The sequence below is a fragment of the Misgurnus anguillicaudatus genome, chromosome 22 (assembly GCF_027580225.2).
Source record: "Misgurnus anguillicaudatus chromosome 22, ASM2758022v2, whole genome shotgun sequence".
Classification (NCBI taxonomy): Eukaryota; Metazoa; Chordata; class Actinopteri; order Cypriniformes; family Cobitidae; genus Misgurnus; species Misgurnus anguillicaudatus.
The window spans coordinates 46,479,013-46,491,515 of record NC_073358.2 but is presented as its reverse complement, the minus strand read 5'-3'; the positions used below and the strand labels follow the sequence as shown (position 1 = coordinate 46,491,515).

Sequence of the window (12,503 nt, the reverse complement as noted above, 5' to 3'; positions counted from 1 at the left end):
TATCACAAAGGCGCTCTCTGTTTATATTTCAAACACGCTGCCTTTGAAGTGTGTCCGAAAAGCCTTTCTCTGAGCTGCCTTCATGCCTCTGAAGTCATTTCCTCATGAGACAGCGAGGCAACAAGTCACTGCCTTGAGTTGTCGGACGCAGCCAGTGTCGTGGACAAATGCGGAACTATGCGTTAGAGCCTGTCGGGCTACGCACTTGCTTATGGACTTAGATAACTCTTTACCGTCTGCCGCTGGTTGTGTCAGCAAAGACAGCTCCCGTAAGCGTACAGGCCAACCAAACGACCCAAGAAGAGTTTGGAACAAAACGAGAGAGGATCAATTTGGTGTTGCATTATCTGGATGGAGAGAGCTTTGCGACAACATTTAACTAAACAGAGATTCTGATCCTGCTTGTGTTTTACGCGATGGGTGAGTTGTTTTGATTCGTAACCCTTCAAAAAACGTATGCTATTATATTGATCACAACATTAGTGCGTAGACTGTAATCAGCGCGTCTTCCTGCGGACTATATGCACATCACTTCAGCGCGTCATTAAACAACGTCATTTGATGTTATTGTGTTTTGGCGCCATCTAGTGGTAAAAATTCTACGCATTCCACCTTTAATGCCATTAATGTTTATTTTTTAATCACTAGTCAACTGAAAAATATAACATGGCAAAGATGAATGCACATTTATATGTTGATTCAATAGATTTATAGCATTTTGAAAAAACTTTTTGTGGGAAATAATTATCAGTTTTTATAATAAATCTTTGAAAATCAAATTATGGATTTGAATTTTTAATGTTATTATATACTACAGGGTTCCCACGGGTCCTTGAAATCCTTGAAAGTTTGCGAATTTGGGGGTAAAAATTTAAGCCCCTGGAAAGTTTTTTAAAATACATACATAGATACAGGTCTTTGAAAGTGCTTGAATCTATTTTATGCAAGAAGTTTTCTGGAAAAAAAATCCATATTATTCCCTGTATAGTGTAGGATCATATCATAAAAATTCTAGACTTTTTAAGCACACAAGCTAAACTGTTTGCTTTAAATGCTTATATCTTCTGTATGCGAATGTTGAATCATACCAAAATGCTTTTTTGCATAGTTGTGTTTGACACATGAAAACATCTCTGGTTACGTATGTAACTGTTGTTCCCTGAGAAGGGAACGAGACGCTGTGTCTCCCTTGCCATACTTCCTGCGTCCCTGTAACGCTGTCTATGGCAATATTTCAGATAGCAATATACTTCCTAGCTCCTGCATCACCCTGTCTTTGTTGTTAAGCCTCACCATTGGCTGAATTTGATATACACATTCAGAAGCACTTACCCCTGGAGGTGTCCCCAAAGTGTCACCGCAGTGACCCAGCGCGAGTTCCCTCGAAAGGGATCTGTAACAATGTATCTTAAAAGGTAACACGATGTAACCTTGCGCTCACTTGAAATGTGTCCCCACATTTAGTTCTTGAATTTGAGGGTATTGGACCTGGAAAGTCCTTGAAAGGTCCTTCAATTTGAAGTTAACTAAGGTGTGGGAACCCTGAACCTAAAGATGCTATGTGAAAGTTTGTAACAGAAAATAGTGGTTTTCATCTTGTCACTTTCTTGGTATGGAAAACACATTTTTACCCAAATTAGTCTAAATGGATTTATTGCGTTTTGGAACCAAACTCTTCATAGTTTGAGGAATGTTTTTGTAACCGAACTGTTCATGAGCACCATTCACTTCCATAGTATTATTTTATCCTAATATGGAAGTAAATGGGGCTCATGATCGGTTTGGTTACAAACATTTCCATCTTCCTTCATGTTCACCAGAAAAAGTAATTTTTATACATGTTTGTAACAACACGAGGGTGAGTAAATGATGATAGAATTTACAATTATAAGTGAACTAGCCCTTTAAGTCAGTTTGTATTCATCGCCAAGGCCATTAGACAGCAGCAGCTCATTCAAAAGAGCGCTAGGCAGTCCTCGCCTTTATCTGCTGTCTTGAATGGCATCTAGATACGTATAGAATTTATTGTATTGAAGTGCCATTACTACTTTATATTGCGCTGAAAGACCTAAATACATTTATGGCTCTGCCTGCAACATGTAAAGCAGATCATTAGGGTTGAGACATTATAGTGAGGTGATGAGATGAGATTTTGTGTTTAGCTGACACCTGCAGCTTACTGAGGATGTCGGATGTGCCTCAATAATAGACACAATCAAGTGTGAAGCATCTGTTGATCTCTGTTATGAACTTAAAATGTTCTTTAATGAAAATGATGCAGGTTTTAAACAAGATGTCGAGGAGCATGATTTTCATGCTTTTTTACTTGTTTTAAATTTCATTTATTTAAACTACTTTGTTTTATAAAAGTAATTATTTAGCCAAAATTAAAATCTTCTCAATTTACTCACACTTATGCCATTCCAGGTGTAAAACTTTGACTGTATGAAAAAACATTATATTTTTTATTTTCTTATATGGGTCTAAAAAGCGCATAAATTCATCGCCTAAAGTGATCCAAATGACTACAATGGGTTAATATATGTCTTCTGAAGTGAAACGATTAGTTTGTGAGAGAAAATGATTAACATTTTGAACTAAAGCCCTATTCAGACGGTAATTGTTTCTTTTGAGGATGTCTGGAAAATACATTTGCATGGCTACGCAGTGAAAAAACTCATTCTTTGTGAATTCATCTTCACCTGAAAGCATACCCTGGAAATGTGCTTCTCATTTGGTTAAAGGAATAGTCTACTTGCATAAAAACATGTTATCTTAGTTGTTTATGTCTTTTTTTTTCCGTTAGTTGAGAAAAAGCAAGTTTTTTGAGAAAAACATTCAAGGATTTTTTGACATATAGTAAACTGGTTTACAGTTTAAATTTGCATTTCAATGCAGCTTCAAATTGCTCTTAACTCTTTCCCTCGCCAGGATTTTTATGATTTTCACAATAGTTTAATGCCTCACAGAAAATGCTCTTTTTTTAAATATATAAACATACAATATATTCAATGAGAGAACAGACCCTTTGCTTTCAAACAAATAAAAATTTCATCCTACTTTCATTAGTTCTCTTTCTATAACCTTTCAAATATGGGTAGGTTTCTTCAAAAACACAAAATTTTGAGCAAAAAGCTAAGATAATTGCATTTTGGTAAAGGACTTTTGATAGAGATCAGATGCAGAGCGATCATCAAAACTTAGACGGACATATAGGTGTTTGCCCCAAGGCGATACTTCGGGGTTGTACAAGTTGTTGAATTGCGCCACCTGGCGAATAATAGCGTTATTGCGGATTGACGAGGTAACATGTCAATGGCGGGGAAAGAGTTAAAGGGACATTCCACTTTTTTTGAAAATATTTTTGGAATCCATTCAGCTGAACTCCTGGTCTGGCGGTACCACTTTTAGCATCGCTTAGCATAATTCATTGAATCTGATTAGACCATTAGCATCAAGCTAAAAAATAACCAAAGAGTTTCAATATTTTTCATATTTAAAACTTGATTCTTCTGTAGTTACATTGTGTACTAAGACCGACAGAAAATTAAAAGTTGCGATTTCATAGGCAAATATGGCTAGGAACTATACTCTCAAACTGGCGTAATAATCAAGGACTTTGCAGCTGTAACATGGCTGCAGCAGGCATAGTGACATTACGCACTGCCCGATAAAGTCCCCTGCCACTGAAAGTAACCAAGGGGACTATTTTCGGGCAGTGGGTAATATCACTACGCCTACTGCAGCCATGTTACATCAGTAAAGTCACTGATTATTACGCCAGTTTGAGAGTATAGTCCTAACCATATCTGCCTAGAAAATCGCAACTTTTATTTTTATTTTTTGCGCGATGCTAATGGTCTAATCAGATTTAATGGATTGTGCTAAACTATGCTAAAAGTACTAGCGCTAGACCTGGAGATCAGCTGAATGGATTTCAAAACGGTAAGATTCAAATGTTTAACTCTAGGGGAGCTGGAAAATAAGTATATTTTCAAAACAGTGGAATGTCCCTTTAACTCTTATTGTGTATGTGGACCATAACTGCCTGCTTTTAAACACGTCCAGTCAAAGCAAAAGCTTCATAACATGAAGCAAATTTAAGTCTTTTGCTATCATTTTAGCGACCTGTTCTCAGTCAAGATGTAATGCTTGTATCGTTCTCTGGTATCTCTTGAACTTTGATGTTTAAATAGATGATTGAACTTGGACGGCGCAGTACATTTTGCACTAGACTGACTGTGTTTTTGTTTTACCAAAAGTGAATCTGAAAATCGCGGCATTTTTCTAAACCTTCAGTGATGTGAGGGTGTATTCAGCTTCACAGGGCTGCGCGGATCTGCGGGGTTGCCGCTTGCGGGTGTGCGTAGGTCATACGCCAGTCTGCACAGCTTAATACAACGTCAAACACGAACACTACCACAGGCGCTTGTAATGCTAACCAGACATCCAAATGCCGCCAAAACCACAATAATTAAATAAATAAACCCACACAATCATCGTTTTCGCGATCGATCATCCATGCCACATTCGAGTACTCGGTCATTGAACTGTTGAGGTCCAATAAAGTCCACTATATAGAGAAAAATCCTGGAATGTTTTCCTGAAAAAAAAAACTTAATTACTTCTCGACTGAACAGAGAAAGACATAACTTGTATAACATGGGGGTGAGTAAACCAGTATTTCTGACTGACCTGAGGCCGGCATGAAGCAGGTTTTAAATAAAAGTATTTGTTGAACGTCTAATAAGAATTCAGTTAATATCATTACCTAAGTTTTGATGGACTCCTCATATGTATAACTGAATACATATTTAAATTGCATTTCATAAATGTTGCTGTTATGTTAATTGGCAATTTCAAATGTTTTTTTGATTTTCTTCTCTGTTTGTTCTTATCGCCTCCCACTCGCTGTACTAGAGCAAATATAAAAGATCAATAAAAACAAATCCTTTTCATCATTTCAGTTATGCATGCAAAGAAAGCCGCTACACTAATGCAGATTAATCCGAAGTACAACAGGATGTACAAATGACTTGTGCATTAATCCCCTTTCTTAAACTCAGAGATGTGGATTCGGTCTTCAATTAAATTAAAACAAGACCTTGGTGTTTATCAAAAAGCATTAGGTAATTCGGCTGGGAATTTTTACACGGGTGATCGGAGAAAAACGCACATTTTTGCATTCAGGCGGCAGTAAAAACACTGGCTAACCCCCTGCGGCTATAAAAACACTTACTAGTCCCTTCCTTTAAATGTTAAAAATACCTTATATCCCCCAAAGAAAACAACTGCAGTACATACAGGGCTTTCTTGCAATCGATGCATTGCACATCCAGGGTGAAATACAGATCAGAGCAACAAGGCATCAAATTGATGACTAGATGTCACGTACGTGTTTTGTCATGAGAGGTGCAAAAATGAGGTTCGACGTTATAGACCTCCATGTTTCACCTCACATTTAAGTTTGGACAGTTTACTGTATAGTTTAGCATAAAATGACGACCACGGGTGCAGCGTTCGCAGTGTTGCCAAATACTATTGTGAAATCATATTTAGATGTAGTGTTTAAGGCAGGGGTGGGCATTCCTGGTCCTGGAGGGCCCACTGTCCTGCAAAGTTTAGCACCTGAATGTAATTTCAAAGTAATCCTGCAGCCTTTGATTAGGATTTTCAGGTGTGTTTGATTAGGGTTGGAGCTAAACTTTGCAGGACAGTGGCCCTCCATGCCCACCCCTGATTTAAAGGGACATTCCAGTTTTTTATAAAATATTCTCATTTTCCAGCTCCCCCCTAGAGTTAAACATTTGATTCTTACAGTTTTGGAATACATTCAGGTGATCTACGAGTCTGGCGCTAGCACTTTTAGGATAGCTTAGCATAATCCATTGAATCTGATTATACCATTAGCATAGCGCAAAAAAAATATCAAAGAGTTTCGATATTTTTCCTCTTCTGTAGCTACATTGTGTACTAAGACCGACGGAAAAGTAAAAGTTGTGATTTTCTAGACAGATATGGCTAGGAACTATACTCTCATTCTGGCGTAATAATCAAGGACTTTGCTGTCATAACATGGCTGCAGCAGGCGTAGTGATATTACACAGTGCCCGAAAATAGTACCCTTGGTTACTTTCAATAGCAACATCGCAACTTTTAATTTTCTGTCAGTCTTAGTACACGATGTAACTATAGAAGAGTCAAGTTTTAAATAGGAAAAATTTCAAAACTCTTTTGTTAATTTTTTAGCGTGATGCTAATGGTCTAATCAGATTCCATAGACGGTGCTAAGCTACGCTAAAAGTGGTAACGGCAGACCCCGAGATCAGCTGAATGGACTCCAAAATGGCAAAAATCCAATTTTATCTCTGGGGAAGCTGGAAAATTTGCATATTTTCAAAAAACGTGGAGTGTCCCTTTAAGGTTTTAGCAGTTAATGTGAAAAAATAACAAGTCTGAACTTTTTTTCTTTATGGCCTATTTGTTTTCATAATTATATCTGGCAACACGGGGTGACCAGCACCAAAACAGTAATCAAATGGCACATCATTTAGCTTGGGCAGGTTATTGCTGACATGATACTACATTCTGTAAGACGCATGCAATAGAGAGTATGCAAGTGATGTCACCTTCACCAAAAGCTGTTGTGCGATAGACTGTACTAACAGATTTAACAAAAATTCGGAGCTATCGTTTTACAGACTGCCAAAAAACACAGAAAGGAGAAGTAAATTGATCGTTCATGCCAACGTCCACAGACCACAAGTGGGTTGACAGGTTGCTAGGGTCACTATCAAGCAGAGGTTTTACTTTCTACTTAAATTATTTTTTCAAGTATTTGTATTTTATCCGTGTTTTTCTTTGGAAAACATACATTCCAAAGCATATTATCATAATTTTTACTCTATTACATTTCATAAATACACGTGTTTGTTTTACATTTAATATTTAAGTACATTAAAAGTACACAATTCTAATGTAATTACGGATTAAATACATTTTAATATGCAATAAAGAATACACAGTATGATTCTATGCTTTAGAATGTAGTGAAGTAACATTTTTCCAAATACAAACAACCTAATAAAGCACAGAAAATGTAACTAAATGTAACTAAGTATTGTCCACCTCTGCTATCAAGTACAACTAAATTCAATTTAAGCTGATAATAGTCAGTTTTACTGGCATTTTCGCAGCACATGCTATGAAAACCAGCCATTTTGTTGAACGTTTGCCACTCAACAGGGCGTGGAAAAGTGACGTCAATGCATACGCTCTATAATCATTATAATTTTGTATGTAAGAAATGCTTTCAACACTAAAAATCAGTAGAAAATAACATGGGTACAACTGGGTTTAAATGAAATATGCCAAATATGTAAACATTGGCCATCAAGGCGGCTGTTATTTCATTCAGTTTAGTCACAAAGTCATGCTAAACACATTCATAAGAATGTTCTTGGTTTCAAAGTTCTTGTTTATATAGCCTAATATTGATTATTAAAACGATTAATATAATGTAGTTCCTTCCTAGCCTTTATTTTTTCTTATACATTTAAAGCAAGTTTCCCATCCAACTTGGCGGCACTTGTTCTTGCTCTTCCTTTGATGTTCTTTTTACTTGAAGTTTGTACTCTGCATTTCATTTGATAAGTGATAGACATTGAATAATTTGCTGCTTGTTCTTAACACCTTCAGGTATGAAAAGATGATCAGTGGGATGTATCTTGGAGAGGTTGTCAGAAACGTTCTCCTGGATTTCACCTCCAAAGGTCTGCTGTTTCGTGGCAAACTCTCCGAGAGACTCAAGACCCGTGGTATTTTCGAGACCAAGTTCCTGTCACAGATCGAGAGGTGTGTGAACAGTCCAGCACCTGAGCGCCTGCAGGCATTGTTACAGAGTCCCCAGATCCTTCTGGTTCCACAAAGATGATATTTAAATGCTAAGCACATTGATTATCAGTATAGGCGCCTAAGGCCTTTTAGCATGTAATTACATAATTAAAGTGCAATGTTTGTTGTTTTTGCTAATATTATAAAAACACTACTCACACAGTAGGCTTCTTGCCAATGTTTGCTTAGTTTAATACAATATTTGCATATTTATTGTAATTATATTTCATACACACTCCATATTATTTGATGTTTTGACAAGCCGTAGTTGTAGCTTGTGTGTCATGTGGGTGTACTTACAGAGTACAGTTTGTTCAGTGTCTTATCTGCAATATTAATTAAATCTTTTCACGCAGTGATCGCTTGGCGCTGCGACAGGTCCGCACCATCCTGCAGCATCTGGGCTTGACGACCAGCACGTGTGACGACAGTATTTTAGTGAAGGAGGTGTGCAGTGTGGTCTCCAAACGCGCCGCCCAGTTGTGCGGAGCCGGCCTGGCGGCCGTAGTGGACAAGATACGTCTGAACCGTAAACTGGATCAGCTCAAAATCACTGTGGGAGTGGACGGCACGCTTTACAAACTCCACCCGCAGTAAGTGTCCATGCAGGCATAGAATGGAAATGAAGTTGAAACCATGAAAGTATTATGTAACGTTATTCTAGCTTAAAAAGTAGTTTTAAATCGAAATCGATCGAAATTAAGTCACAATCTCAAATTTCGAATTAAAAAATGGAATCGTCGATGCTGCCATGCCCCCATGTCACATCCGGTCGGCTTGCCAAAGCTTTTGTAGTGTAATACATTTTTTTGTAGTGCCTTCTCTACGCCCATTTATATTTAATTAAAGGATTAGTCCATTTTCTTAAAAGAAAAATCCAGATAATTTACTCACCACCATGTCATCCAAAATGTTGATGTCTTTCTTTGTTCAGTCGAGAAGAAATTATGTTTTTTGAGGAAAACATTGCAGAATTTTTCTCATTTTAATGGACTATAATAGAACCCAACATTTAACACTAACTCAACACTTAACAGTTTTTTTCAACGGAGTTTCAAAGGACTATAAACAATCCCAAACGAGGCATAAGGGTCTTATCTAGCAAAACGATTGTCATTTTTGACAATAAAAATAACAAATATACACTTTTAAAGCACAACTTCTCGTCGTGTAGATCCGGTCGTGATGCGTCAGCGAACGCGAAACTCCGCCCCAGTGTTTACAAGCGTCTTGAAAGAGGACCGTTCCTATGTTGTTGTATGTCAACTGATACTAATTAATGTCTTTGTGGCAGTTTATTGTTTAAAATGGTCCGCAAATGTGCGTTTTATATATCTAACACGTGACCTCCCTACGTCTATACGCATTTACGTTAGGTCGCGCTGGACCGGACTTTGACGAGAAGTTGTGGTTTAAAAGTATATATTTTTTATTTTTCCTGTCAAAAATGACAATCGTCTCGCTAGACAAGACCCCCACGCCTCGCCCGGGACCGTCCACAGTCCCTTGAAACTCCGTTGAAAAAAACTGTCAAGTGTTGAGTTAAGTATTAACAAGTTAAATTTAAGACTTTTTAAGACCTTTTAATACCAACTTGTATGGAATTTAAGATCACCAAACCTGCAATGAAAATGCACACACACACACACACACACACACACACACACACACACACACACACACACACACACACAGTGAGCTTTTCACAAACAATATCCAAGAACTAAAAAATATAAACAATTTCAGCAGCTGTATACAGTAACTGCAAAGAAGCCAGTGTATAACATTAATTACTATTATTAACATTTGAAAAGCTTTGAAAACCTCCTCAATCCCGTTATTTGACCCGTACGAGTGATGGCTTGTTACTGTCCTCAGCACCCAAATTACCTCAGCTCTTAGGGTTGGCGTAGAGCGCGAAAATAGACGTAGGTCAGATGATGGGGTTGTTGGCTGGGAATTCGCAACATCCGTGGTGACATCTTTGCTAATCAGAAAAGTGGAACAGAAACCTTCAATTGAACTCTTCTCGCAAACTCCTGGTGCTTTTCGCTCTCTGCGCGTGCGATTCCACCGCTTAGATGCCCATTGTACCCAGTTTAAAACGTCTTCGACATACGCCGCAATTTGGCTTGTATACATTTTCAGGCACCGGCTTCAACCACCATAAGAATTGGTCATTCTCGAGTCATTTATTATTGAACTTACATTTACCCATTGTCGCTATTTCAGTTCAACCTGCTACCCAACGTCCTGGACAATGTACGTCTACGTCTCTCTGATGATGGAATAACTTGCATTTCCAAAGGAAAAAAAGTCTATTCCAATGATCGCAAAAACAGTAATTTGGTCCGTCAGACTGAAGATTTTTCATCGCGTCGTAAAGTCACCAAAAATATTTAAGATCTAACGAATCTGAATTTAATGCTTTTTAAGACTTTTTTAAACGCCGTTTATAAGGAAAACTCAATTTAAGACTTTTTAAGGACCCGCAGCCACCCTGCTCAGTTAAGAGAAAAGCTTCCCTGACAATGCAGAGTTTTTCCGGCAATCCGTATTTCTGCTATTATCCACCAGGTGGCGCTCTTACCCAACTTATAAAACCTGAAAATATTCCCTTAGTAAGAACTCCATGTATATTTTCAGTATCGTTCTGAATTTGATCTCTATCAAAAGTCCTTCACAAAAATTCTATATCAGCCTTTTGCTGAAAATTTTGTATTTTTGAAGTAACCTACCCAAATTTGAGAGGTGATAAAAAGAGAACAAATAAAGATAGGATAAAAGTTTGTTTGTTTAAAACCAAGTATCTGTTCTTTCATTTGATCTTTTATATGTTTATATATTTAAAGAACAACATGGAAGGCATTCAACTTTTGTGAAAAGCATAAAAAGTGCTGGATGGCAACTTTTTAAACTTTTAACTTTTTAAAAAACTCTGGCGGGGAAGGAGTTAAAGGGATGGTTCACCCAAAAATGATGTTAAACACACAGTCAATGGAACCCATATATTTGGAAAATAAATACTATGGAAGTTTAATTTATCAAAATATTAATAAGCAATAAAGAAACTCAGGTTTTGAACCACATGATTGTAAGTAAATGATGACAGAATTTTCATTTTTGTTTGACACAGCAGTTTTAATATTGATTTTACTATGTTCTTACCTCAACTTAAACAAATTAATACATAATAATACCTAATAATACCTAATGCATAATTAATACCTATCTTTTCTCAATGCGTGCACTTTATCTTTGTACAGTGCATCGTGAATGTGTTAGCATTTATCCTAGTCCCATTTATTCCTTAGGATCCAAACAGGGATGAATTTTGAAGCCACCAAACACTTCCATGTTTTCCCTATTTAAAGACTGTTACATGAGTAGTTACACGAGTAAGTATGGTGGCACAAAATGAAACGTGGTGATTTTCTAAGCGGATAAAAAAATAGAACTACATTACAGTATATAGGGGGAAAGCACTTAGTTTGCAGCACTTCGACCTCGTGTGGTCGAAGTGCGCCTGAGGTTAAGTGCTGCAAACTAAGTGCTCTTAGTGTGTAGTTTGACACGTGTAAATATTAACTTGTGGACAGATTAACCAGTTCTCGCCATGATATAGCAATAGATGCTGGAATGGTGTTAAGAAACAAACAAATACAAGCAGAGGAAATATCTTAAACCACGTCCACACATTATGCATGCCAACTACTGGCCATAATGCAGTGTTTTAATTGTTTTCACACATTTTTCCGACAACGTTGTTGTGTGTAAATGTGTAGAGATTGTGTGTAAATTTATAAAAAATCTTCCTTTTTACAACATCGCTGTCATGTAAACATGGACATTGTCATGCAAGGATGTAGATCTACAACAGAGTTTAAAGGAATATTCAATTTTCTTAAAAGAAAAATCCAGATAATTTACTCACCACCCCATCATCCAAAATGTTGATATCTTTCTTTGTTCAGTCGAGAAGAAATTATGTTTTTTGAGGAAAACATTGCAGGATTTTTCTCATTTTAATGGACTTTAATAGAGCCCAACATTTAATACTTAACTCAACACTTAACAGTTTTTTTCAACGGAGTTTCAAAGGACTATAAACAATCCCAAACGAGGCATAAGGGTCTAATCTAGCAAAACGATTGTCATTTTTGACAATAAAAATAACAAATTCGTCTAGGTCCGGCGCGACCTAATGTAAATGCGTAGTGATGTAGGGAGGTCACGTGTTACATATATAAAACGCAAATTTGCGGACCATTGTAAACAATAAACTGACACAAAGACATTAATTAGTATCAGTTGACATACAACAACGTAGGATCGGTCCTCTTTCAACACATTTGTAAACACTAGGGCGGAGTTTTGGGTTCGTCCTTTGTGACCTCTTGAAGTCATGACGTATTGCGTGGGGTCACGCTGGCGCATCACGACCGGATTTAGACGAGAAGTTGTGGTTTAAAAGTGGATCGTTCGTTAGATAAGACCCTTATGCCTCGTTTGGGATCGTTTATAGTCATTTGAAACTCTATTGAAAAAAACTGTTACGTGTTGAGTTAAGTATTAAATGTTAAAAGTCCATTAAAATGAGAAAAATCCTG

At 37.2% G+C, this 12,503-nt stretch overlaps 1 protein-coding gene across 2 annotated transcripts in view; it reads left to right on the top strand.

Annotated features, from left to right (window-relative positions):
* Positions 1–12,503, top strand: part of hk2 (hexokinase 2) — a 64,937-nt gene that overhangs the window by 50,205 nt on the left and 2,229 nt on the right. For both annotated transcript variants that reach the window (XM_073861079.1, XM_073861078.1), the window contains exons 16-17: positions 7,699–7,854; positions 8,250–8,486. In XM_073861079.1, coding sequence (XP_073717180.1) covers positions 7,699–7,854; positions 8,250–8,486 — 393 coding nt within the window. The remainder of the gene's footprint in view (positions 1–7,698; positions 7,855–8,249; positions 8,487–12,503) is intronic.